Source organism: Camelus ferus, chromosome 10 (assembly GCF_009834535.1).
Source record: "Camelus ferus isolate YT-003-E chromosome 10, BCGSAC_Cfer_1.0, whole genome shotgun sequence".
In the NCBI taxonomy this organism is placed as follows: domain Eukaryota; kingdom Metazoa; phylum Chordata; class Mammalia; order Artiodactyla; family Camelidae; genus Camelus; species Camelus ferus.
This window is the reverse complement of record NC_045705.1, coordinates 72,017,355-72,045,130: the sequence shown is the minus strand read 5'-3', so window position 1 is coordinate 72,045,130 and position 27,776 is coordinate 72,017,355. Positions and strand designations below refer to the sequence as shown.

The window sequence follows — 27,776 nt, the reverse complement described above, 5'->3', positions numbered from 1 at the left end:
AGCCCGGGCCGGGACGGCGTGCGCGCGTGCGCGGGGAGGGCTCGGGCGCTGACGTCTTCGGAGCGCGCCAACGTTCGCTGGGCGGTGCCGCGGCCTCGGCCCTCGCGGCCCCGCCTCACCGCCCCGCCCCCGGAGAGCGCGCGTCTCCCCGGGCTGTGTGGCCTCGGTAACGCCGGGCGCACGTCCACTCGCGGCCCGGCCAAGGCCGGCGCCGGTGAGGACTGACCACGGCCAGGCAGTCGTTTATTTGGGCCACCCGCTGACGGACCGCAGGTGACCGACGTAGACACGACGACAGCCTGTCCCTGCCCGTAGACTGGGAGGGAGGCGGCCGACTTCAGACCGGGGCTGAGGGCCTCGCGGGCGGGGCGCGGCCTCGCGGGCGGGGCGGTTCCCGGCTCTCCCACGTTGCTCGTGAGCTTAAGGGTGGCCCTGAGGCTCCCTCTTGCGCGCCGCCGGTCTGGGACTGGTAGTCTGACGCGGGCCGACCTCACATGTCTGACCTGGAGAGGATGCCGCCCCGCACGGTCCCGGCCGTGACATTAACATGCGGGCCGGAGGTCGGTTCTTTGACTCCCAGCAAAGTGTGGGCGTCGGGGTTCCACCATCGCCGACTAGTACAGATGGACAGCATGCCTAGGTTCAGATGCAGAGTCAGACAAAGTTTCGTAAGAAAATGGCAACTTTGTTCATAAGGCGACGTTGTTATCTGCGGGTGATGTTTCATGCATCCCACTTTGTGGATGAATGTTAATAGTTCGGTGTCCCACCCACTTCATTCTTTCCCGAATATGTATTGAGTATCTCCTGTGTGCCCCGCTGCGTTGTGGGTGCTGAGGATTCAGCAGCGAGCAGAACAGATAGAAATCTCTGACGGTCTGAAGCACGGGAAGGGAAGGCCAGGCCTGGGAGGGTTACCTGGGGACCCGAAGCTTGTGAGGGCGTGGCCAGGTGTCCACAGGCTGAATGAAACAAGTGATGCTTGGCTGAAGGACATAACAGTGCCAGCTGAGTAAAACTGAGGAGGAAAAGGAAGGTCTGGAAGTAGCAGTAAGGAGCACGGAGGACAGGTAGACTTCAGGAGAGCTGGCAGCCCCTCTTGAGAGGGCAGTACTGGAAGCCCTGGCCCAGGAGGCCGGTTCCTGCTGGAGCAAAAGAGAGAGAGTGATACTCAAGAAAAACCTGACTTTTCTGAGAACTATTTATTTAAGTGCTGAAATTTTATCTTATTAATTTTGATAGAAATTTCTCTTTCTTGTTCTCTAGACGTAGTATGCTGACCTTCATTAACATTATAAAATTAGTTTCAACAAACTGTGGAAGAGAGCCTTCTGTAGGCCTGCCCCAGTCACTGCCTCGGAGGAGGGAGGGCTGAGCCAGGCTGAGACCTGCCACCCGGAGTCCTAGTGGGGCAACGCCTAAGGTGACGGAGGTCACACATGCCCACTGAGGTCTCCCCCGTCTTCTGATTGTCTTTGGAGGAGGTGGCTGAGCTCGGGTAACAGGGCGGGCCTGGAACTGGCTGGCCCCGGCCCTGTGGTGACCGAGGAGGATCCTGTAAGCCTCTAAGCTTGCTCATGTGTAATCCTGGACCTCTGCAGCCCCGCTCCCAGGCGGTGAGGAGCCCATGATGTGATGCAGGTACGTGCTCAGTTCACATGGGCTCTAAGTAATGTTTATGCCAAGTGCACTGCAGAAACTAGGTTCTTTTGACTTGGAATCTGGCTTTAAGGTTTAGAATTCATCACAGGACACCAGAAGGACTCTAGTAGCCTGACTCCTGGACCGACTCCCTTACCCACCACAAGAATTGCATTTTTAGGAAAGCTGCTAAAATGTTGTACATTCATTTCACTCTTTTCAGTGCAGGTGTGTGTCAGTGTGTTCATGTCTCCCCAAACTTCACTTGTGGTAGCCCAGCTGCCAGTGAGACGGGGTTTGGAGGTGGGACCCCTTGGAGGTGATTGGGGTGAGGTGAGGTCACGAAGGCCCCTGTGGGAGGAGATGCCAGAGAGTTTGCCCCCCTTCCCCGCGGTGGGATGGCATCCCCTGCAGCCAAGAGAAGAGACCTCAGAGTGGAACTTACTGGGCTGCGCTAGGATCTCGGACACCAGCCTCCTGACAGCAAGGTGAACGTCTGCTGTTTAATCCCGTCTGCAGTACTCGTTACCGACTGTACGGTGTGTGCCAGCCCGTGCTGGTGCCAGTATATGCATGTGCATGTGTGTGTGAGCGCAGGTGTTTGCAGGTGTGTGCACACTCTGTACTGTTTCTGCTCTGCGTTCGGGTCTGTTTGCAGACCCCTGCCAGGTGCCTTGCCACCCACGGAGATTGTGCAGGACACTCGGCCACACCTGGGACTGTGTCACCATCCACCAGGACAGAAGGGCACACACAGGTGGGGCAGAAGGATGCTGTATTGCTTGTTCTCTTTTCTCATCATTCAGTTGATTCCTTTTTCTTTTACCCATTTTCTGCTTGCTGATTTTGCATGAAGAGGGCCACGAAGGTGGAACCTAGCAGTGGGAAAGCGAGACACCAATCCACCGCAGGCTCTCCCGCCACTGGGACATCCTCATGCAGCCCTGCAGGCCCCCGGGCGTCCCTCCACAGCCGTGTCCCTCCACAGCCTCAGCCCTGCCTTTCTGGGGGCCAGGGCTCCGGGAGCCCTTGGTTCTCTCTGCAGAAGCGCCGGGTGCAGGTGCCTGGGTCTGACAGTCGTCCCTTTCGCCTCCCTCGTCCCAAGGCTTAAACTCCGGGAAATCCTTCTCCACCCAGGGTCATAGAGATATTTTTATTCTAAACTTTTTTTTTTAATAGTTGAAACATTTCTCCTTAATTTTATTCCTCTGCTTTCCCATCCCCACCCAAGTGAGCCACTATCCTGAATTCTTTACTTTTCAAAAAAATTTTTACTGGACTGCAGTTGATTTACAATGTTGTGCTTGTTTCAGGTGTACAGCGAAGTGCTTCAGTTGTAACTGAGTAACTTTTCGTTACAGGTTATTACAAGATATTGAATACAACTCCCTTTGCTGTATAGTGTGCTGGTTGTTTATTTGATTTATATTTGGTAGTGTGTATCTGTTAATCCCAAATTCCTGATTTATCCCTCCCTCCCCCTTCTCCTTTGGTAACCGTAAGTTTGTTTTCTATGTCTGTGAGTCTGTTTCTGTTTTGAATGTAAGTTCATTTCTACTATATTTTAGATTCCTTATTTAAATGATATCATATAGTATTTTTCTTTCTCTGTCTGGCTTACTTCACTTAGTATGATAATCTCCAGGTCCATCGATGTTGCTGCAAATGGCATTATTTTATCATTTTTATGGCTGAGTAGTATTCCATGCATATACACCACAACTTCTTTAACCATTGATCTGTTGGTGGACATTTATGTTGCTTCTATGTCTTGGCTATGGTAAATACTGCTGCTGTGAACACTGGGGTGCATGTGTCTTTTCAAATCAGAGTTCTCATCTTTTCCAGATACGTGCCCAGGAGTGGGATTGCTGGATTGTATGGTAATTCTATTTTCAGTTTTATAAAGGAACCTCCAAACTATTCTCCATAGTGGCTGCACCGATTTACATTCCCACCAACAGTGTCGGAGGGTTCCCTTTTCTCCACACCCTCTCCAGCATTTATTTGTAGACTTTTGAGGATGGCCATTCTGACTGGTATGACTGTAGTTTTGATTTGCATTTCTCTAATAATTAGTGATATTGAGCATCTTTTCATGTGCCTGTTGGCTTTCTGGATTTCTTCTTTGGAGAAATGTCTGTTTAGATCTTCTGCCCATTTTTGGATTTGGTTGTTTGTTTTTTTCTTGTTGTTATTGACTATATGAGCTCTTTGTAAATTTTGGAAATTAAGCGCTTGTCAGTTGCATCCTTTGCAGATATTTCCTTCCACTCGGTAGGTTGTCTTTTTGTTTTGTTTATGGTTTCCTTTGCTGTGCAAAAGGTTGTAAGTTTGATTAGGTCCCACTTGTTCACTTTTGCTTTTATTTTTATTGCCTTGGGAGACTGACCTAGGAGAACATTCATACGACTTATCTCTGAGAAGGTTTTGCCTGTGTTCTCTTCTAGGAGTTTTATGGTGTCTTGCCTTATGTTTAAGTCTCTAAGCCATTTTGAGTTGATTCTTGTGTGTGGTATAAAGGAATGATCTAACTTCACTGATTACTTACGGCTGTCCAGTTTTCCCAACACCACTTGCAGAAGAGACTTTCTTTTCTCTACTGTATATTCTTGTCTTCTTTGTCAAAGATTAATTGACCATAGGTGTGTCGGTTTGTCTCTGGGCTCTCTATTCTGTTCCGTTGATCCTTGTGTCTGTTTTTGTGCCAATACCACACTCTTTTGATTACTGTAGCTCTGTAGTATTGTCTGAAGTGTAGGAGGGTTATTCCTCCAGCTTTGTTCTTTTTCTTCAGTATTGCTTTGGCAATTCTGAGTCTTCTAGGGTTCCATATAAGTTTTAGGATTATTTGTTCTGGTTCTGTGAAACATGTCCTGGGTAATTTGATAGGGATCACATTACATCTGTAGATTGCTTTGGGCAATATTGCCATTTTAACAATATTCATTCTTCCGATCCAAGAGCGTGGGATATCTTTACAATTCCTCAAATCATCTTTCTTTTCCGCTATTCACGTTTTATAGTCTCAGTGTGTAAGTCTCTCACCTCCTTGGTTAGGTTTATTCCTGGGTATTTTATTTTCTTGATGTGATTTTAAACAGGATTCTTGTTTCACTTTCTCTTTCTGATATTTCATTATTAGTGTAAAAGAGTGCAGCAGGCTCTGTGTGTTAGTCCTTCCTGCTCCCTCGCTGACTTCGTTGGTCGGCTCTAGTAGTTCTTTGTGTGGAGCATTTAGGATTTTCTTTATATGGTATCATGTCGTCGCTTATAGTGACTACCTCTTCCCTCCCAATTTGGGTACCTCTTCTTTCTTTTTCTTGTCGACTGCTGTGGCTAAAACTTCCAGTACTACGTTGAATAGAAGTAGTGAGAGTGGGCATCTTTGTCTTGTTCCAGAATTTAGCAGGAAGGCTTTCTCGGCTTTTCACTGTTCAGTATTATGTTGGCTGTGGGTTTGTCATAAATGACTTTTATTATGTTGAAGTGTGTTCCCTCTGTACCCACTCTGCTGAGAGTTTGTATCATGAATGGATGCTGAATTTTATCAAATGCTTTTCCTGCGTCTGTTGACATGATCATGTGATATTTGTCTATTCTTTTGCCGATGTGGTGTATCACCTTGATTGATGTGCGTCTGTTGAACCATCCTTGTGATCCTGGAATGAATCCAGTTTGATCTTGGTGTGTGGTCCTTTTTCTGTGTTGCTGGATTTGTCTTCTAAATATTTTTTAAAATACGTTTTTTACAGTTAGGATTTCAGCCCACCTATATTGGGTTATTATATGCGTGGCCTGAAGCAGAGATACACGATGGTAATCCCTAGGGCCGCCACTGAAATATTTCACAGAGATGTTATCTTATTAACAATGCGAGTAAAATGGGATGCCTAGGGTTAATTACATAGGATTGCATAAACTGATGAATATAGTTATCATTTTTTGGTTTTGTCTGAAATGTTACTTTTAATCTATGCTTTCTAATAGAACTGTTTACCAAATGTTTGTCTCCTTATCAGTGTTGAAATTTACTGTTTTACTTCCAGCCACACCATTGCCCCCAGTGTTGGGGATAGAAGGAGAATTGTCTAGGGGAGCTTTCACAGAGTAAAACTACTCTTGATGTGTCACATTTCTTGATCTAAGTCTCCCATCCAAGTACTAACCAGGCCCGACCCAGCTTAGCTTCCGAGAGCAGACAAGATCGGGCGCGTTCAGAGTGGTGTGGCCGTAGACTTTCTTGATCTAAGTCTGTTGCTAAAAGCACATGTACTACTTCTGTGTCACAACTGGGTGTAAGTGATAGAATGTATGGCCTATTAAAAAAAAATGGGATACGTAAAACAGTTCACACAACCCAAAAGAAAGCAGAAGAGGGTAAACACAGAAACAAGAAACAGAGGCACAAGTGAAAACAAATAATAAAATGATAGACTTAAAAGCAAACATGTCAGGAATTACATTAAGTGCAGCGGGGCTGAGCACACTCAGTGGCGGAGTGTCAGATGCTTCTGAAAACTGCGTGTTGTTGCCTTACAGTAGTGACAGTTTATCTCTATGCGCGTAAAATTCTCGAAATATAGAGACTGTCGGAATACTTAAAAGAAAAACCAACCATATACTGTCTACAAGCAACTCATTTTAAGTGTGAGTTTAAAAATAAAAGGATGGAAGGGGATACAGTATGTGAACAGTAACTAAGAAAACTGCAGAGTCTGTGTTAATACCAGACAAAGTCAACTTCAGAGCAAAGAAGATCGCCAGAGGCAAAGAGGGACGTTACACAACCACAAAGGGCCAACATATCAAGAAGACACAATAATACTAAATGTGTGTGCACCTGACACTGCAGCCGCACAATACAGGAAGCAAAAACTGACAATTTAAAGGAGAACTCGACAGACTCACAATTAGGGTTGGACATGTCAATGCTCCTCTCTTGTAATTGATGAAAAGGGGAGAGAACATAAACAAAGATCCAGAACAGAACAACACCGTTGACCACACACGTGCACACACCTATCCATGTACACATACACACGTACCCAGCATCCACTCTTGGAGTGCACATGACACATTCACTAAGCTGTGCCTGTCTTAGGTCATGATTCAAACTTCAGCAGATTTAAAAGAATTGTAATCATGTGATAGGACGTAATGACACAAAGCTAGAAATCTCTAACAGGAAGATACCATGAAATTCTCCAAACACTTAGAAGTGAACCCGTTCACTCCTAAATGTTCATAGGTCAAAGAGGAAGTCCCGGGGAAATCAGAATATATTTTGAACTAAATAAAATTTCAAAATTTACGGGATGCAGATAAGGCAGTGCTTACAGGGAAATTAGCAGCACTAAATGCCTACATTACAAATGGCAGTAGGTCTCCAGTCAATTAACCAAGCGTCCAACTTAAGGAAACACAATGACGATGGAAATAAAGTACAATAAAATAAAATAAACCCACAGCAAGCAGAAGGAAAGAAAGAGTACAAATAAGAATAGATATCAACAAAATTGACAACAGCAGGGAAAAATCAGGGAAACCAAAAGCTGGTTCTTTGAAAATAGTACTACACTGATAAATCTCTAGCAATACAGAAAGCGTAAAAGACAGGATATACTTTACCAATATCACCGTAAGCCTCAAAGACATGAAAAGGATGAAAAGGATAACCCACGAACAACTACACACACAGCTTTGAGAACTTAGATGAAATGGGCCAATTCTTGAGAAATGACAAAATGATAAAACTCACTCAAGATGAACTAGATAACCGGCACTGTCCTTAGGGTGTGTGTCCTCTCCACACCACCAAAGAGTTCATTCTCACAGGCCCTGACCAGGTGTCCCACAAATGCAGCTGAATTCTGACTGTCTGCCTGGAGATTGCACCAGAGTCCACAGGTCAAGGGCTCAGTCCCACGGGACGGCCCCCACTTCAGGTGCCAAGCCAGGTTGCCACCTGTGCTTGTGACCAACAGACGACAAGGAGCAGGTTCCCACGACCCCCTTCTCTGGTTCGATTGATTTGCTAGGGCAGTTCACAGAATCCAGGATACCAGTTTACTTACTAGATTGCTGGTTTATTACAAAGGATATTAAAGGGTACAGATGAACAGCCAGAGGAGAGATACACAGGGCTAGGTTTGGAAGGGTTGCAAATACAGGAGCTTCTGTCCCTGCGGAGTTTGGAGCCCAGCACGTGGACCCGTTCTGGTTCGCCAACCTGGAAGCTCTCTGAACGCCCCCCTTTATGGGTTTTCATGGAGGCTCCACCCCTCTAATCATGGGTGGTTCCCCTGGCCACCATACCCCCATCCTTGGGGGATTTCCTAGAGTCACCTCATTAACACAGACTCCGCGTGGTCGTGGGAGGCTTGTTATGGATATCAAGACACCCGTCTCACTTCCTGGCTCCGAGGGGATTTCAGGAACTGAGGCCAAAAGACCCAATGTCGTAAAAAGATGCTCCCGTTGCTCTTAGGAAATTCAAAGAGTTTTGGGATGAAGTCCAAAATACGTATGTATGATAAATCACAATATCACAGTCCCATAACCACTTTGAAAATTGAATTTGTAGTTACACCTACTGAAAAAGAAATCCCCAGGCCAAGATTGTGTCAATGGCATATTCTACCAAACATCTAAAGAAGAAATGGCACCAATACTGTTCAGTCTCTTCCAGAAAAATAGAACAGGAGCTAATGTGTCCCAACTCACCTTTTAAGGAAAGCATTGTCCTGATTCCCACACCTGGGAATACCAAAAAGAAAAACCTACAGACAACATCCCTCATGAGTAACTGCGGGGTCCTGCACATGTCGAATCGAATTCTGCGATACACAAAAAGAAGAATGCACCACAACTAAGGGGGTGTATCCTGAGAATGCAGAGTGGGTCATGACTTGAACTCTATCATCACAACCCCTCACGTTCATTGTTTAAGGAAAATGATCACACATCATATCAACTGATGCAGAAAAAGTATTTGACAAAATCGAACACCCATTCATGACACGAACTCTCAGTAGAGTAAGATCGGGGGGAACTTAGCCAGATAAGGGTCATGCAAAGAAGCCTACAGCTTACGTCACAGGTAATGACAGAAGTGGAGGCTCTAGCCCTGAAATCAGGAACAAAACAAAGAAGTGTACTCTCACCATCTTGAGTCAACATCATACTGGACGTCCTGGCCACTCCAGTGAAAAGGAAATGGAAATACATAGACTGGAAAGAAAGAAATAAAACTGTCTTCATTCACAGACGACGTGATTATCTGTAGAGAAAATTCCAGAGACTGTGTGAGGAAAGCTGGTGCACAACTGCACGAGTTGCATGCAAGATCACAACAGAAAGATCGAAACTGGAAACCAGGAATTTTAAACATAAAACATAGAATAGCTCCCAAAGTACCGAATCCTAGGTGCATATCTGCAGAAAACATGCAGTGGATTTCTCTGTGTTGAAAACTATGAAATTCTGAAGGTAGATTTTTTTTTTAAGTTTTTGCATTTCTTTTTTTAAGTGATTCCTTTTGGGAGGGGAAGTAATGAGGTTTATTTATTTATTTTAATTTTAAAAAATTTAATGGCGGTACTGGGAATTGAACCTAGGACCACACACATGCTAGTCATGCACTCTACCACTGAGCTATACCTTCCCCCCAACAAGGAAGAAATTTTAAGACAAATAAACGGAGAGACATACTATGTTCATGGGTGGAAAGCCTCAACATGGTACAGGTGTCAGTTCTCCTTAAATTGATCTATAGATTAACTGCAATTCCCATCAAAATCCCAGCAAGACTTTGTAGATACAGACAAGCCGATTCTAAAATTTATGTGTGAAGGTGAAAGGATTAGAATTGCTGCAACAATTACGAAAAAGAAGCATAAAGTGTAGAGTCCTCTTACCCACTTGGAACACTGGCTCCGCAGTCGCAGTGACGAACGCAGCGCAGTGTTGCTGAAGGCTGGGCACGCAGTCGATGGAACAGACAGAGCCCAGAAATCGGTCCTCACGCACACGGCTGCTGATCTGACAAGGCACAGAGGGAGAGGAAGGGTGTCTTTTCAACAAATAGTGTGGGAACAACTGGATAATCACCAGCAAAAAAAAGGAATCTTGATCTAAACCCATAACTTACATAAAGATGAACTCAAACAATGGGCCATAGGTCTAAATGTAAAATATGAAAGTATGAAATTTTGAGATTAAAACACAGGCCAAAACCTTGCTAACCTGGAGTTAGGTAAAGAGTTTATTGATTTGACATGAAAAGCAAATTCCATCAAAGGAAAAATTTGTACACTAATGTGAGTAGAGCTGTCGAGAGGGCCAGCTGTTTGGAAAGCAGTCTGGTGGCAGCTGGTAAAACTGAAGTGTAGGATCTTTGCCCAAGAACCTTCTCTCTTGGGAATCGGGCCTCCCCGCAGAAAGGAGCTTCGTCGTGAGGATGCAGTGATGCTGGTGCAGCTTCGCCTGTGGGCCAAGGGGATAGCCACACGGAGAGGGCGGCTGGACACCCACCAGCACCGCCACAGCCCCAGGGAGGCTGAACCCTGGCACTGCTCAGTCAGCACTCAGCGTGCACTCCCGACATTGGGAGCGGCGGGGAGACTGCCCCGGGGAGGCGGAGGGTGAGTGCTAACCCCCATGAAGTGCGGAGCCCTGCTGTGAACCAGCAACCACCTGCATGTGCACAGGCCGAGCACAGCGGCCTCCGGGGAATCACACGCAGCTGCAGAGACGTGTCGGGAAGATAACACACCATTTGCACGGGCTCTCTTGGAGGGGGCTGATGCTGCTGCGTGCAGGGGTAGGAGAAGGCTCCCTTCAGAGCCACTAAATGGAAAGGAAGAGGCATAGTTTTAAAACCCCAGGGAAGGTCACATTTACGTGAGTCTGAAATTCCCACGTGTGGGTAGGCACTTGCAAGGGAATTAATGGAAAAGAAAAGATTGGCCTGTGGAGGTGCAGGTCAGGTGGTCCAGAGTTCAGCAGAGCACAGAGAGTGGAGGCCAGGCTCGGAGGACCCTGCGGGAGGGGGTGGGGAGCCCACTCCTCCTGGCGGGGTCAGTGCCCGCTGGTGCCTGCCAGGTGGGGTCAGCTCCCACAAGGACCTTTGTTCTGCCCAAAGGCCCTGAAGGACTTTAAGAGAAACAGGATCTCCTAGAGTAAAACCTTCTCCGTTTCCACTGGAAGTGGGTCTGGGGAGGCTGTACCATTTCGCTGAGGAACTATGGAGGCACCTCGCTCTGTACTGAGCGCACAACAGTTGGCGGTTAATAAGTGTTAAAGGAGTGAGGGCACCACCTCGCTCTGTACTGAGCACACAACAGTTGGCGGTTAATGAGTGTTAAAGGAGTGAGGGCACCTAGGAATGTCGAGGTGTCCAGGGAGGTGCGGGGAAGCTACAGGAAGGCGCCCTGTGGCTAAGGGTTCATGAGAGGCAGCCTGTGGACAGGGCACGGGGATGGCTACCAGCACCTTGGAGGAGAGGTCTGGAGAGCAGCCTGGTGAGCACTTCTCAAGAGCCAGCCGAGCAAGCACTTGGGCAAAGGCTCATTTTAAACCCAGGCACCGGTCCTGCGGGCAGGGTGCCCCGTCCTGGGCAGGGCCTGACTGCCAGGCTGCTGGAGGGCCAGCTCTGCTCCTGGATCCCGGGAGGGAGGGCAGGTCGCAGGCAGCTCTTCTGCCCTCGTTTTCCTGAAGGGCCACGTTTGGAGACGTGGCTTTTCCCGAGGAGGCTGTCAGTGGGAGGAAGCCTCCTTTTGAGCTCACAGCTCAGCTGGACCCACTGCTGCCTCGGGACTGCTGGCCTCCGTGTCAGGGCTCTGCTGTGGACCTGGGCTTTCTGCACGCAGGACTCATCTGATGGGATGAGACACTCTCTTTCCTTCTGTTCCGCTGCGTTAAAAAAGGCCATGTGGCCAGTGAGTCCGGCCGGTGGCCAGCACTGAAGGACCAGGAGTTTGTGTGTCCAGGATCCCCCCCCAAATGGGAGACCTGGGCACCTGTTTGCCAGAAAGACTTGCTTTAAAGAGGTCTAGGACGCAGTCTTTAGAATGCAAGCACCTCTTTTATTGCTCAGATTTTATGGTAGCTCGTTGCCACAACGCTTTGTCAGCCAGTGGCAAGTTAATGCACTTGTGTCCGCGCTCTGGTATGCTCATGCGTAAATTCCATTTTTCCGGGGCGTGGCCGTGGACCGTTGTGTGTCTTCGTTTGGTTTCCGCGTGTTCCTTGCAGCACCGAGGAGCCCATCAACGCGTGTGTTTGCTGAGCCCGCTCCCTCCTACAGGAGGTTTTGTTGACACCTTGAGATTGTCTACAGTCAGTCATGACCTGTGCAAGCACCGAGTTTTATTTGTTCCTTCCCAATCGATCTGTGTTTCCTGGCCTTGCGGAAGTGGCCGGAACTGGCAGGGCTGCCCTGAAGAGAGCGGAGAGAGAAGACTCCCCAACTCCGACCCCAGGGAAAGGCCCATGTGTCCAGTCAGGCGGGGTGCTGGCCGTGGGGAGAGCAGGGACCCGGGGCACACGGGGTCCAAAGCTGGTGGGGCGTGGCATCGAGCATCACGCCCCACAAGGGTTTGGTTCTTCCCTGCAGTGATAACGGATCCATGGATAAGAGATGACGATGAAGTTTGCGGGGCACCACAGGGTCAGGTGACGCTGCCTTGCCCGCCAGAGGGAGGGACCGAGGCTCAGTTCAGTAGCTCATGGATTCAAGACAGATGGAAAGAGGCAGAGAGAAGGATGGAAACAGAGACTTGAGAGAAGGAGACGAGACAGAAAGGCAGACAGAGACGCAGCAGTGGAGGGAGCCTTCCTCTGAGACTCTCCCTTTGGAGTGAGCCCTGGGGTGGGAGCCCTGCTGGCCAAGCTTCTGGACGTGGGAGCAAGTGCCGGCTGCCTGGAGTCCTCGCCGGGCCTCCGCACATCCCCAGCCCCATTCCTGGCTCCCCAGGGGTCCGTTAGGTGACGCAGGGCACCATGCTCACCTCGGAATTCAGGGATCAAGGAGGGGGTTCTTTTGGTTTTAATGGGCACTTTTGACTTTTCGGTGTCAGCAAATCGGAAGGGATGCGTGGTCACTGCATGTGCACAGTGACCTCTGATGCATCCTCGCTTCTCTCACGCCTGGTTTTAGGGGATGAAAAGCAGCCCCCGTCTCTCAGTACCCACCCCCGGGTCGAGATCCACTGTCTCAGGAAAGCGGTCGGACGATCAGCGCCAAGCAGGCCGGGATCCCGGGCTGGTCCTGCGGAGGACGGCGCCTGTGGGCAGGCACTCGCCACCGAGCGGGCAGACCCTCGGGGTGTGAGGACCCAACACAGAGCATCTCTGGGGACTAGGGGACGGAGATCTGGGCACCTCTGAGCAGAGCAGCCAGTGGAGGGAGCCCCTGGACTCTAGACCTTCCGGGAGCGGACCCCTCCTCACCCACCCCTGCCCCTCCCCTACTCCCAAACGCCCTCACCCTGCCCACCTGCACCCCCTCCTCTCAGCCTAGCCCTGCAGTCCTCAGGGTCCTGTCCTGTAGTTGATAAATAACCTAAGTTGCAAAGGCTCCCCAACCCCCCTCACTCTCCCCCGAATTCCACAGTGTCCAGGTGCCCAGCGGACATCATACCTGAACGTCCGCATGTGGTGGGGACCAGCAACCACAGCCGGCTTTCTGCTGGTGACCAGGTGCACACCGTGCTCCAAATGAGCTCAGCAGAAATGAACCCTGAGAACCCGCCACCAGGCAGCGAAGCGGCGAGGAGTTCTGGACCCGCAAGTCCCCTGACTCCCCCGCTCACCTCCCGAGCCTCAGCTCCTGGCCTCCACAGTCAGGTGAGGACACCTGTGTGCTGACCTGCGTGCAGGAGAGCGCGAGCACGGCTTCCATCCTGTGCTTCTCAGGAGCTGTCCCTGCACCACGGCCTGTGGACAGGCTTGTGGGCGCGGGGCCTTTGGGGAGGACCAGCTCCTGGGCCGACACCCGCTGTGTTCTCCTGATCCTCTGCTGTCTGGCCCTCCTGCCTCCCGCCTCCCAAGTCCATGACTGACCCACTGATGTCAGGCTCTCTTGCTGCTCTGGTGAAACGCATTCAGACACCAGGTTCTTCTGAAATACACTGTGGCCGCGTCCCACGTGCTTGTCAGTGTTGTCATTTCTGAGTGTTTCTAATTTCCAGTTAGGTTTCTTCTTTGATCGCTGAACCATCTAGAGGAGAGTCTTTGTTTCCAAATGACTGCATTTCTTTCATCACAAGGGTTTACTGAGGGCGTCTCATGGGGAGTCACTGTGTTCTGGGTGCTGGCCATGCACCAGAGAGCACTCTGGTTCCATTTGTGGACTTTGGGTACACACGCATTTTCAACATGTTCTAAAGTTTTGATTCTGCAGTTTTCCTCTTGAATATCAGAAAACACACCCATGCATTTTCATAACCCTTTGTTAAGGTCACAGGCCCATGAAGCAGGGTGCCTCCTTGTTACAACAGCCCTGCTGCCCAGCACCACAAGGCCACCTCCTCCAGGAAGCCCTCTCGAGTGCCTTCAGACTACACATGGGGCTGGACGAGGATGCCACCTACCCCTACCCTCTTCCCAGGGAAGGGTCCGAACCAACAGTGCCTTCCTTCACCCAGTCCATCTACTTCCTGAGTTGGGCTGGCCAGGCTTTGAGACACCTTGGGAGAACCAACTCGCTGGCCTTCCCTGCCAAAGCCTGGCATGACAGCAGATGTGTGCATTGAGCCCCTCACTCCACCCCTTGAAGGACTGTGGGGTTCACATAAGAGGAGCTACTCCCCTGGTCCCTGGGCAGCCTGGCCACAAGGCCCCACGGCTCTCCGGTCTTCAGAGGCCTCAAGCTGAGCTGGGAGCCCAGCAGGGGTTTGAGCTGCAGGTCTGAGCCGCAGGCCTCTGTGTCCACGTGCAGAACAATGAGGGGCCCAGCGGAGTGCAGGGGCCGCCCTGGGACCGGCACAGCCCTTCGGCCCGGGAGCACCAGGGGTCACAGAGTGGGGCCGACCGATCGCAGGCTCAGGCTCCCTGCTCCTCTCTCAACCTCTGCCCTCCCACTGCCCCCAGGCAGGCCCTGCACCCCCAGGACGTTAGCCTCACCAAGCCTGCCGCTGAGGCCTGAAGGGAGAGGCCGTGGTGCACGTCTGGGCACATCCTGGACGCGGCCCCTGTGGGGGAAGGGGCTCGACTCCCTGGAGTTTTCGAGGACTTTTTCATAGTTGATTCTGACCTTAATGGACTGTTATCAGAAAGCATTCCCTCATGATACTGATTCTCGAGTGTTCGTTGAGATTTGCTTTCTCCCCAGGATACAGTCGGTCTTCCTGCCGGCGGCACATGTGCCTGAAAAGCCTGCACGACCTATAACGAGCAGGCAGAGCATCCGTGTGTGAGCGCCACCCAGCCCATCAACATTCGTGGGGACGTCTGTGAACCGTGCACCTCTGTACCCCTCGCTGGTTCCGATGCGCGGGACGGGGGTGCGTCGCACCCCACTCAGGCTCTGCCGGTTTGCGTGTCGGTCCTTTGAGTCCTGTCGCTTCCCAGGGCCGGCGCGCCCCTGACGGCCAGGTCCCCAGGGCTGCTGCCCCACGCCTGCCTCCGGCTTCCCTGGCCAGCACCCCTCCGGCACCGCTGCCCGTCCGACACTGAGGCGGCCTTGTCACAGCTGCTGCAGGCAGAGCTCACTCACTTGCACTTAAAACCACGATTTGGAGCCGGTAAGTCTGGTCCCTTCAGTTACTACAGCTACTGATGTGCTTGGGTTTCTTTTCGCTGTCTTTCTTTGCATCATGTTCGCCTGGCTTTTCTTTTTATTGAGGCAGGAACACGTGAGAGCTCCCCTCCTACCGTCTTGTGAGCACAGCCCCGTGCTGTTAGCCACGGGCACCTCTGGAACGGACCTTCCTGCACACCTGAACTGTTTGCACCTGGTGGACTACAAGCCCCGCCCCGGGGACCCACCGTTCTACCCTCTGCTGTTGAGCCTTTTTCAATGATGCCCTGAAACTCCAGGAAGCTTGGCTGTCGTGCTGCCCCTCCCCTCTTAGCTCTGCCCCTCTGCAGCTCCTGGACCTTCTCCTTGGGGGCTTTTGTCCCCTCAGGCAGTCCTGCTGAAACGGGGATGCCTCCCCTCAGCCTTAAAGACCTGTGGTCAGTCCAGGGAGGCAGCTTCTCAGCAGAACCCAGGTGGGGCTGGAGCCTGGAGGTCCCAGGCCTGGGAGTCCTCTGGGCCCGCGTCTGGGGAAGCCCCCACCCTCTCCAGCCTTCATCTCCGTGTCTGAACTATGTCAGCATCAGATGCCGACCAGGGGCCCAAGAAGGAGCCCCTCCACCAGCCAATGAGGGTCCCAGGGAGAGGCTGCTCTGGCAACTGTGAGGACCCCCATGAGCCGTGAGGTGGGCGGGCTGCTCGTCTGCCGCTCGGCCCGAGGGCACCTGAGCATCTGGAGTGTCTGCAGTCCCTCTGTGCAGCCTGGCCCAGCTCTGGTCTCCTATCACTGTCCTGTCACTGCGGCTTGACCCCGCAGGCCACCGCGGTCTTCGTGGATGCTGCCTGCCGGACCCTGGGGAGAGGCTCAGTCCCTGAGTTGGCTGGAGGAGGCGGTCTGCGGCCGAGGCCACTGTCACCTAGAACTGGCAGGGGCAGGGCCTGAGCGCCTGAGTTGAGCTCAAGTATTCCCTGCCCCAGACGCACCAGGATGATTTCCAGGCATGCATCTTAAACTCAAGGTCCTTCGGGACTTCTGCTACGTGTCCAAGAGCTATCCAGGGCCCAGAGACCAGACCAGACGCCACAGTGCCCACGTGAACTTCAGGAAACAGTGGGAATCAGTAAGGTTCCCGGCGAGGAGCGCTCAACAGAAAACTGGAGTGGGACAGTGGGGGCCCTGAGTCTCAGGGGGCCAGGGAGGGGCAAGAACCTGATCTTGTCCCCAGCCTGCTGACTCCTGTACCACCGTCCACGTCCATGCCGGGAGGGGGTGAGGACCCAGGCCGGTACCCCAACTGGACGTGAGATTGCCCTGTTGGGATGAGCCTCTCCCCGCATCACGACACAGGGGAGCCCAGGGAAAATGTGGTGCCAGCCATCTCGGGACCGTGACCCGCCGATGTGAACGTTCATGGGGACAGAAAGTCAGCAAGATCATCTGGGAAGAGCCTGGGAAAGTGCTGAGGGAGAGAGCTCCCCCAACCAGCCCCCAAGACGCGCCTGCTGTGGCATTGCAGCAGGAAGGAAGGCAGACCTTTGTAAGGAGACAGAATCCTGGAGGGCGTAGGAAGGGGCGGATGCAGCCCCAGAGCAGCCAGGTCTCTGCGAGGGGGGGCCCTAATCAACGGCAAGGGAAACGTGAACGGCGGGAGGTTGTTTGCTCTGCTGGCTGTCTTCAACGGGAGCAGTTTCTACAGCTCAGGTTTTTACAAGGCCAAAAAAAAGGGAAGTGGCGTGAAGAGACAGTTCACAATGGAAAGGAAGCAGCGATGAAGCGTCCTTGCTTGCCTGGCTCCCAGCAGACATGCAGAGTGTAACCGAGAGCAATGTCACCAGGCACCTCCCTCCTCGGCCCCAGTCAGGGCCGTGGCCGCTCGTGAAGGCCAGGAAATCTCAGAGAGTCTGGCTGGGGGTCCGTGGCCGCCTTAGACACGCTCAGTAAGAGCTCGGTTGCACACAGGTGACCAACAGCATGCTTGCATTTGGGAACAAAGTGCGTTAACATCCCTCCATGGGATCTTCCAAATTTGCCAAAGCAGAAAAACATGAGTGCCCATCCAAAAGAATTTGGACATAAGCCATGATGAGTCCTTAAAAGCCAGGTGACACGGCCATTCAACAGGACACACGTCCGAGGTGGGAGAGGAAGGTTTCTCAGCTACTGGTGAGTGAGTAACGCCCAGTGAAACCGTGGGGAGGACCCGTGCACACCTGTGGAACACAAAGCACCTGTGAGGGTGGGAGTCCTGAAGCCATGACGATGGGCTGAGGGCTGCTGGGAGAGGGACCGGCCTCCTGTGGACACTCGTGGTGACAGGCCCTCCCCCTGCGGTGCTAGACCTTCCAGCCAAAGGGCTCAGAACTGACCAATCGCTGACTGGAGCCTCATAGTGCCTTAGAATGGCAGGGACCCCACAGTTCCACTCGCGGCCTGGCACCCACTCTGCTTCGTGACTCATGGTATCTGACCTACTTTGACCCTCGCCTGCCCTTCTACAACCCACCTGCTTAGACATCTTGGCTGTTGTAGGAGGAGGGAGAGGGCGCTGCAGGAAGAGGGGAAGGCTTACGTGGAAGATGGAGGAAGAGAAGAGATTGATATGGGAGGAAAGATGGATGCAGGAGATGGAGGAGGAGGAGAAGGGCAGGACCAGGAGGAGGACCTGGAGATGGAGGTGGCAGATGGAAGAGGCAGATGGAGGAGGTGGGGGGGGGGGACAGTCCAGGCCAGCCCAGACATCCTGTGTAGGGACAGGGTGTGGTCCCCATATGGGTTGCACTCAAGTGGGCCCCTGGTACTGTCCATGGACCCAGGGAACCTCGGAGATCTGGATGAGGCCAGTGTGGGAAATGGCTGTACTCATTAAGTCAAACCTCGAAGGCTTAGGCCTGATGTCAGTGTCCTGCCAGCACCACTACGCTCGGGGGTGAGGAGCGAAAGAAGGCCGGTCCAGGTCGGGGGACTGGCTGGTCCTACAGGGACAGGTGCAGGCCGGGCTTCCGTGTCCTTCCTCAGCATCCCCTGTGTGGTGACAGGACCCTCCAACTGGGCCCTTGACCTCGGGGTTATTAGTGGAGACCTTGTCCTGGATCCATCCTGGGTGGGAGTGGCAATGACCCTCCACTTCTGCCCGCTGCCCGGTACCCACTCTGCTTCGTGTCTGTAGGCATTTCACGCCCTCGTGGTCTCTGACCTGCTATGACGTTCACCTGCCCTGGTTCCACCCATCGGACGCGACCCCTGCTCCCATCCTGGATGGCGCTGCTGGTCCAGGAGCGAGAAGTCCTAAAGGTGACCGTGACCTGCCCCTCCTTCCTTATGAAACCCTGATGGACAGACACCATTCAGGGCTGACTTGGACCTCCCTGGGCTCTCGCCTCAACGAGGCTGATCCCTAACACTGTCCCTGAGCCAGGCTCTCGCAGCCGCCTCCTAGCTCTGTGGGTGAGGCCTGTGATGGAGGTGCCATGTCCCCTGTGAGGAGTCCCAGAAAGAGCATCAGTATATTATGCAGAAGAGGAGGAGGGAGCAGAGGATGCAGGAAGGGGTGGAGGATGAGTGAGACGTGGAGGAGCAGGAGGAGGAGATAGATGGAGGCCGGGGGAGGGGACCTGGACACAGGAGGACAGACATGGGAGTGGGGAGGGAGGAGGCAAGGTGATGGGGAGGAGGAGAGACTGGAGGAGATGGATGGAGGGGAAAAAGGGGGAGGCGAGGTGGACGGAGCTGCAGGGGAGGAGCAGATGGAGGAGGAGGGGAGGCAGGGGAAGATCATGGCGGTTCCAATGCAGGGAAGGAGGACAGGGACTCGGGGGCCAGGGGGCTGGAGGAGGACGGTGGAGAGGCCGGAGGAGGGATGAAGGCTGGACAAGTGGTAGACTAGTCAGTCAGAGGGGAGGATGGAGCTGAGGGAGAGATGGGGTGGAGGAGGGAGAGGAGGACGTAGGAGGGCGGGGAGGACGAGGGCAGGGCCTAGGGAGCCCTCCAGAGCCACTGTTCACCTCCAGGCCCTGTGCTGTGTGAGCTGGATTCCAGACGTGTCCCGTCCGACCTGCCCGACATTCAGGGACACCTGGCCAGGTGAGGGCATTTTCCCTGTCGCCTCCCCTAGTGCAGCGCCGGCCCCCAGTTCTCTAGATGTGTCACCCGCCCCCATCCCCCAGGCGTGGCCCTGAACGACCGCGCCTTCTGTGTGTCCTCTGGGGACTCACGTGGCTGGTCCCTGAATGGGCACAATGAGGCCTTTGCCCTCCGCCGCGGTCAGAGCTGTGGGCGGGAGATGGTCTCTCAGCACAGACACTGCCTGAGTTCAAACTTGTCATCCTTTCCCCAGACCAGCCCCTCTTGCTCAGCCAGTCCCTGAGCTGATTTCACAGCCACCGCCAGTTAAGAGTGAGGTCGAATGGAGCAGACACGAGCACCGTGGCCTGGGGACCCCCGTTCCGGAACCCTGAACCCCCACGTTGGGTGTCCCTGGGGGCCCATAGGCCCAGGAAGAGCTCAGTGGGCAGGAGCCAAGGTGTGTCCATCCTGGGAGCCCCTGGGGTCGTTCTAATCCACGCAGTTTCTCAGCTGGCACCTCCAGGGTCTCCTGGGGCTGAGCCGGTGGGGACTCTGGCTAAGAGAGCTGCTTTTCTTAGATCCGCACATCATCAAATGTAGCTGTTAAGGTTTACTTTTCAGTGGTTTTCAGAGTGTTGATGGAGCTCTGCAACTGTCACCGCCGTTTCCACAGTTCACTGCCCCAAGGAAGAGCCTCTATCCACTGGCAGAGAGGCCCCCAGCCAGCACCCCCGGCCCCTGGCGCCCACTGACCCACTTCCTGTCTCTGCACATTTCACGTCGAGGGACTTGTCCGTGGTCCGTGCGTCCAGTTTCCTTCCGTCAGCCTGATGTCCCTGCATGTCCGGTCCCCACTCTATGGGTGACTGTGCCCCTGCAGGGACAGACCACATTTTGTTCTTCCATCCGTCCGTCCAGGGACCCTGGATTGTTGCCAGCTTTTCGCTGTGTGTTTCCCTGTGCACGTGTCTGTACAGGTGTCTGAGTGCCTGTCTTCACCTCTTTGGGGACACACCTAACATGGACTTGTTGGGTCATAAGGTGACTCCACCTTTACCTTTTGGAGAAACTACCAAACTGTCCTCCACGGCAGCTGCACCACGTTACAATCCTGCCGGCAACACAGGAGGCCCCAGTGTCTCCCCGTGGTTAGTAGCCACTCCAGTGGGCGAGACGCCCTGTCTCCCTGTGGTTCTCCTGACGGCCACTGACGTCGAGCGTCTGTGCCTGTGTGCCTTGTTCTCTGCAGTCGGGTGGACTTAGGAGAGATGTCTGTCCGAGCCCTTTGTTCGTTTTCTCCAAGGGCTGTCTTCTGATGGCTGAGTGCTGAGTTGTTACACACACTGTGTACTAGACCCCTTATCAGGTAGGTGGTCTGCAAACGTTTTTATGCACAGTGAGGGTGGTCTTTTCACTTTCTTGATGGTGTCATTTGAGGCACAGAAGTTTTTAATTTTGATAAAGACCAGCTGATTCTCTTTTTCCTTTTGATGCCCATGCTTTTGATGCCTGGGCCGGATGGGACCCCCACTCACCCTGCTGCATCCCTGGACCGACCGGCAACCGCCTCTCCTTGTCTCAGTGCTCCAGCTCAGCAGTTGGCCTGGGCTTCCAGCCCACTCCTCGCTCCTGGCTCCTCACAGCCTCCCCCACCCCCCGGGGCAGAGCTTCAAGGCTGCAGGGAGTGGTCTGTGAGCGGAGGGGAGCGTGAGCCTCGACCCACCTGCCCTGGATGTCGGCCACCCCAGCAACATCTTCCTCTCCGACCAGACAGACCGCCGAGCTGCCTCCACGGCGCCAACTCCACGCTGTTGGCTCTCTGGCACTCTTCAACGCAGTGGCGTCTTTGGATTTTGTTGTTTTGCAGCATCGGACATGGAGAAGCTGGAGACCATCCTGGTGTCAGAATGGGCAGAAATAACAGCCAGATACGCACAGGTGAGGCCCTTCCGGGGTCAGACCCAGGAGAAGTAGGTACGTCCCCGGTGGGAAGCAGCAGCCCAGGTGGGGCTTCCAGGCAGCAGGAGCAGGTGAGGGAGGCCGGTTTGGTGCTGGGTGACTTTCAGAAGGTGCTGGGCTTCCTGGGCTGCAGGGAGGGAGGAGCCACCCTGCCCCTCCTCCTCCACACCTGGGGCTCCAGGCTTGCCCTCACCACGAGGCCCCCCAGTGGACCCATGGGAAGATGCTGACCTCTGGCTCCACAGAGTCACCGACCATCCAAGTTTGTTGTGGTGAGTCATCTGGACAGCCCTCCAGCTCATCTTGGGGACGATTTCCATTGGCAGAAACAAGTCTCTGGAGGCAGGACCCATCTCCCCAGCTCAGGGCCTTGGGCCCTGGTGGCCACCGCGGGTCAGAGTCTGCACCAGGCTTGAGCTGAGGGAACTGGGGGACGTGGCAGGGGCAGAGCTGGGCGCTGGTGCAGGCCTGGGCCTCAGCCATATGGTCTCCACGCCTGCCTGGGGGAGGGGCCAGGGCATCTGGTCAGCAGTGGCTCTACAGCAGGTGGCCACAGGGTGATGGCATCTGGACACAGGTCTCCGAGGGCTCCAGGGGCCCAGGCGTGCACCCTTGGGGGACAGGCACGAGGGGCAGTGACAGGTGCGCCTCAGGCGCTGGAGGGACTGCCAGGGGTGCTGGGCAGGTAGGACCCGGCCTCAGAAGCTCAGGGAGGGTGAGGGAGGCAGGTGGAGTTTACAGCCGAAGATGACCTGCCCCAGGGTCTGGTGCGGGGAGGAGATTTGGGGGAGGAGGCCAGGCCCGGTGGGGGACAGCAGGGACCAGATGACCCTTGTGTGTACCTAGTCGGAGCTGGCCTGCAGCGGGGCTGAACTGCTGGGGGAGGGCAGCCCGGAACAGGGCAAGGCCTCGGGGAGCAACTCACCTGAGACACCTGGGCTCTCAGGCAGAGGAGGGGGAGGGGAGGGGCAAAGTGGGGTGACCTGCATCAGCAGGAGGGGCACCTCTTGAGGGGGCTGCTGTGGGACCGCAGCCCCTCCCGAGCCAGCTCCAGGCGTCTCAGCTCCCTCAGAGGATGCCACCTCCAGCCGGGCTGTGTCAGCCCTCTGCCCGGCCACCAACACCTTCCTGGGGTCAGCCGTTCCCGTGGAGTCTCTGGGGATGAGACCTTGGGGTTGATGGGGGTGGGCCCGGGCCTTTGGGGCAGCTGGCCTGGTGCAGGTCCTCGCGGCTCTGCGTCTCCTGCCTTCCAGGGAGGAGCAGCTGCCCAGCCTCAGCATCCGAGGCCCCAGCACCCACAAGGCGAGGGTGAGCGCCCATCCTCACTGCCCAGGCAGGAGTTGGGAGGCAGGAGGCGGTTGTGGGCGGCGCTGTCTGCACCCCTGACTGCAGAGCTGTCAAGAGGCGTCCTTGAGCTGTGCGGGGCCTTTCCTGGCTCCTTGAGTTCACTCACAGCAGGGCCACGCTGGGAGAGCTGGCAGCCTGGCTAACACCACCAGGTCCCATTTTGCAGCAAAAAGCCCAGGCAGCAGCCAGGCCTCCGTCGGCTCCAGGAGATGCTCTCCAAAGCCCCGTGCCTCGGAGAGGAGAGGGCCCGGAGCCGGCCGGCGCCGAGAGCAGCAAGGCAGGCGCGGGCCATGCGTCCTGAGGTGGCCGCCCCTCGGCCCGCACCGTCCTCTCACCAGGAGACGCCTCACTGAGAGGCCCCTGCACACCCCCGAAGCTGGGTGCCCCCGTCACAACCTTGGCCCAAGGAGTGCGGCTGTGTCACTGGAGCTCCGAGGCCAGGCCCAGGCGACTCAGCGCCACCTGCCCTCGGGGCCCGGAGCCACCACCCGAAACGTCCACCACCCTAGGGCCACCATGCTGCTGGCCTCGCAGAGACAGGAGCCCAGGGTGTGAGGACGAGTGTGAGGGGCCCCGCCGCCCCCGGCACCTGCAAACCTGGCCAGAGAGTCTGGGAGGTCTCCTGTGATGGGCCAGGTGGGCGTTGTGTTCGACCTGTTATCCTAGAAGGCAGCCCATCGGGTATGTAGACAAGAGGGTGGGGCTCTGTTCCAACAGGTAACTCCATTTTAAACTGCTGGCTGTTTTGCAGGATGGGGGACTCGTTTAATGGCTTCGGAGAATCACAACACCATAACTGGGGAAGGCCGTGGACACTGGGGAAGAGGCCAGTCGAGTGAGAGAGGAGACACTCAGGAAAGAAAAAACTGACAACCAGAACTGTATGTCACTTTAAACCTTTCACTCTGCAAAAGGCCCTGTTAAGAGAATGAAAAAGAGCTACAGACTGCGAGAAAATCTTGGCCAATCATGTACCTAATAAAGCTCTTATGCAGAATAGAAACAAAAACTCTAAAACCCAATAATAAAACACATGAGCCCATTAAAAATGGTCACAAGATATGAACAGACAATTCAACAAAGAAGACACACACACACACACACACATAATGCAGATACACGGTGTGTGTGTGTACACAGCAGACAAACACAGGAAAAATGCTTATTCTGGAAACAACACGGTGCCACCTCACAGCTGCTAGAAAGGCTGAGACCCGGAGCAGTGGCAGCACCAAATGCGGAGAGGATGTGGAGCAACAGGAACTCCCATCCATCACTGTTTGGGATGCAAATGGTGCAGCTGCTTTGGAAGACAGGTGGTTTCTTAGAAGACTAACCATCTGTTACCATGAGATACATTAATCATGAGTTACCATGAGTATCTTCCCAGATAACTGAAAATGTGTAGCCACGTAAAACCAGGATGCAGTATTCACTGCTTCATGCATGATCACTAAAAACCAGAAGCCACCAAGATGGTGTCCAACTGGAGAATGGACAGACTGTGGAATTCCCTAACATGGACTACAGGTCAGTGATGCTACTGGTTCACTCAACAGCTTGGATGAATTGTAGCCACATTCTGCTGAGTGAAGAATCCAGACCCGCGTAGGACTCCGCTCACATGACGCCCTGGAAGAGGCACGGCCGCGGGGAGGGTGAGAGTCAGCGGGCCCCAGGGCTGTTGGAGCGGGGCCCAGCTGGACCAAGGCTGTGCCCGCTCCACACGAGATGGAAACCACGGAGCTGTACGTCCCAAGACTGAACTGTTAGGTAGGCAAACTAAAAAAGGAGAAAATAAAACCTCATCAAACTGGACACCTGGCACATTTGCATTTCGGTGAATGTAGACTTTACTCCAGAAAAATGTTAACACTGAGGCACCTGGAAGATTCCCCGGCTCTTTTGGCTTATTTCCGAATCATGCCTGTTGTGTCATCAGGGTGTGTAGACAAAATACCATGAACAGCATCCTCTGGAAACTGTCCTCTGGTCCCCTCTGTCCCATGTGCTGGCGGCCTACTCCGTGTACAACACCGTGAGCATCCCCGTCAGGTCACAGGCACACACGGTCACAGAGACGGGGCAGGGGGGCTCGCTGATCTCAAACTGGGAGGGAAAGGCAGGGGTGCAGACTGCGCTCTGCACAAAATCGGCACCTCCTCCCGGGCTTCACGAGCCCAAGCTTGGCGGAGCTGCCAGGTGGCTGCCTCGGTGCCAGTGTCTCAGGGCGAGCGCACGCCTGGCCGAATGAGCACTGCTGCAGTCAGGAAACTTGACTCTGCTCCTGCAGAAGCCGCATCACCACTCAGAACCTTAGCGGGGGTGCAGGTTCCCAGTGACCCACAGTCCCATGTGACCCACCGAGAGGCAGCTCCCAATGGCTGCTCCTGCCCCACCCACTCTTTCCAGAACATCCCCTCAAGGGACACCAGCTGAGATGGCCCACGGGACGCCCACAGCAGGCTCCTGGGCCAGCTCCCTGGCCACGTGCCCTCCCAGGCACCCACGTGTGTGCTGGTCAGGCCTCCACCTGCCCGGACAGCAGGACCTCTAGCCCAGATCCCACTCACTGCCCTCCAAGCCTCATCTGAGAAAGGGGACCCAAGGATGGTGCCCAGAGCCCCGTGGTGCTGGTGCCTGGGATGGGCTGGGCTGGGGCTCTCCTGGTGTGTCTCCTGGGCTGCGTGAGTGCAGCTGAGCCGGAACCTGTCCAGGAGCTGAGGCGTGAGTGGGGTGGGGGTGAGGAGGCCTCGGGGGTCCCTCCATGCAGGTCTGGCTTTTGCAGGAGGTGGGCTACTGCCAGGGCAGGAACCAGGTCGTGGCCGTCCTGTTCATGTTCTTGAGTGAGGAGGATGCCTTCTGGGCATTGGCCCAGCTGATGACGGACCAGAAGCACACTCCATGCATGGTAGGTGACTGCTGTGGACCGCTGGATGTGACTCAGGGCCAGGACAGTCTCCCTGCAGAGTTCAGCCAGCAGTGGGGCTGGCAGGGACCCTGCCCCATCCATGTCACCATCAGCGAAGGGCACGGCTCCCCACGCTGCCCTCGGGGTCTTGCAGGCGTGGCCCTGAGTCCGGTCCTCGTCCAGATACCTCTCACACCCCTGCTGGTCCTTCTGCCTTCTGTCTGTCCCCGAACCCATCCACCCTCCAAGCCCAGGTGGCTGAGTACCCCTCCTGCACCCCTAGCCTGCTCCCCAAGCCCAGAGGCCATGCACCCCATCCCACCCCGTGGGCAGCACACCTTGCCCCTCAGTGCTGGGACCCCCATCCCTGTGCTGTGGCCACTGTGGGGAGGGGGCCTGCCAGGGCCGAACATCTGCTAGGCCCTCAGTACAGGGTGAGCGGCAGCCAAGCTGAGACTCTGGGAGCAGGTCCTCTGCCCCAGACACCAAAGGCAGGCCTGCTGTCTGGGCAGACCATGTCCAGCCCGGGCTCGGGAGGGCCGTGGGCAAGGCGGGGTCACTGCGGGGAGAGGCTTGGGCTCCTGAGGCACCCACAGTTCTCACCTCACTGGGAGGGACTCTGACATGTGGGGGCCGGGGGGCTCTCAGGCTTCTTTATCCCGGGATCCCCAAAACTGCTGAGATTCCAGGCTCATCACGAGCACATTCTTGGCAGAGCCCTCCCCAAGCTGAAGCGGCACATGGTGAGTAGCAGCGTCCCCCCAGAGATGTGGTCCCCCTGGCAGGGTGGGGGGCCCACCCCTGCAGGTTTCACTTTCCTTCTCCTTGGGGGGCCAGGCGGCCCACAGAAGGGAGGCTTCGGCTGACCAGGCAGGCCCTGAGCAGTCGAGTCCCCCATCAGGACAAGGAACAGATGTCCACTGGCATCCACACCACCAAGTGGTTCCTCCAGTGCTTCACTGACCGGGTAAGGCTGCCCAGGGAGGCTGAGCCCATCCCCAGACAAGCCAGGCCCCTCCTGAGGGCCTTTCTGGGGGCACCCTCGTCCAGCAGCCGCAACCCCCAGGATGGGTCCACCCAGATAAGGAGCTACAGAACCCTGTGTGATGCAGCCTGGGTGGGGCAGGGACTGTAGGGACCAGAGGCAGGAGGGTGTCCTTACCTGTGCTGACACCTCCACTGTGCCCTGCTCAGGAGCCTGCTGTCCCCACAGACCCTCCCCCTGAAGCTCTGGGACACTTACATCCTGGACAGTGAGCATGTGCTCATGGCCATGACCCACACTGTCCTCACAGTGCACAAAAGTGAGTCATCCAAGTGTGGAGACCAAGGCCACGCAGGCGGGTGAGAGGGCAGGCCGGCAGGCAAGCTGGGCAGGGCATCCTCTGGAGAGGCAGCAGGACGGGGCCGCCTTTTGCCATGGCCCTGCCTGAGGCTCCCCTGCGCACAGCTAGAGCCCCAGTGGTGGTGCACAGCAGGACCCAGCCACTGCCCACAGCAGGTACTCCAGGGTCGGGGGCTGAGACTGCCCACCAGGGCCCCTGCTGGCCTGATGGCACCCCCACCCCTAGAATGCTTCCTGAAGCTGCCCCTGGAGGGCCTGTGGGAATTTCTGCAGGACACGCTGTCCCAGCCCTGGGCCCTGGAGGACAACGTGGTGCTTAGGCAGCTGCAGGCCTCGATGGCCGAGCTGCGCAGGATGAAGTGTGACCTGCCCCCACAGGTGGGCTCAGCAGGGGTCTCCTCCCGACTCACCCTCTAGACCCCGGGCCTTCCTCCCCATCCCTGTCCATCTCCTCTTCTGTTCCAAGATTCGGCCACTAGGCCAGGGCTGGGCAGAGGGCAGGCCCCGCAGATGCTAGAGGTCAGCAGCCTGGAGGTGGCGCTGTGTCAGGATAGGGCGGCCACACAGGGCCCCATGGGCCGCACCTCCACAGGCCAGGAGGACACGCTGACAAATGTGCCCACTTGCAGTGACACCCAAGGGGTTCCCCACGAGGCCCCTGGGCCTGGAGCAAGCGTCCCCGGCATCCAGGCCTCTCACCTCTCCTAGCATGGACACGCTCCCCGGAGAGGACCAGCCGGCCCTCCCTGGCCTACCTGCCCAGCACGAG

The 27,776-nt window shown here is 55.0% G+C and overlaps 1 protein-coding gene across 1 annotated transcript; it reads left to right on the top strand.

The window, feature by feature from the left end:
• The first annotated feature begins 147 nt into the window (after positions 1–147).
• LOC106729144 lies at positions 148–27,769 on the top strand. Its single transcript, XM_032490372.1, has 15 exons — positions 148–2,129; positions 12,803–13,491; positions 14,978–15,389; positions 15,491–17,546; positions 17,721–17,842; positions 18,550–18,674; positions 19,391–19,463; positions 19,717–21,383; positions 21,512–21,676; positions 22,918–23,387; positions 23,503–24,524; positions 25,540–25,662; positions 26,311–26,405; positions 27,234–27,385; positions 27,637–27,769. Exons 8-10 carry the CDS (start codon positions 20,936–20,938, stop codon positions 23,304–23,306), a joined length of 1,002 nt encoding a protein of 333 aa, XP_032346263.1. The 5' UTR covers positions 148–2,129; positions 12,803–13,491; positions 14,978–15,389; positions 15,491–17,546; positions 17,721–17,842; positions 18,550–18,674; positions 19,391–19,463; positions 19,717–20,935; the 3' UTR covers positions 23,307–23,387; positions 23,503–24,524; positions 25,540–25,662; positions 26,311–26,405; positions 27,234–27,385; positions 27,637–27,769.
• The last annotated feature ends 7 nt before the right edge of the window (positions 27,770–27,776 follow it).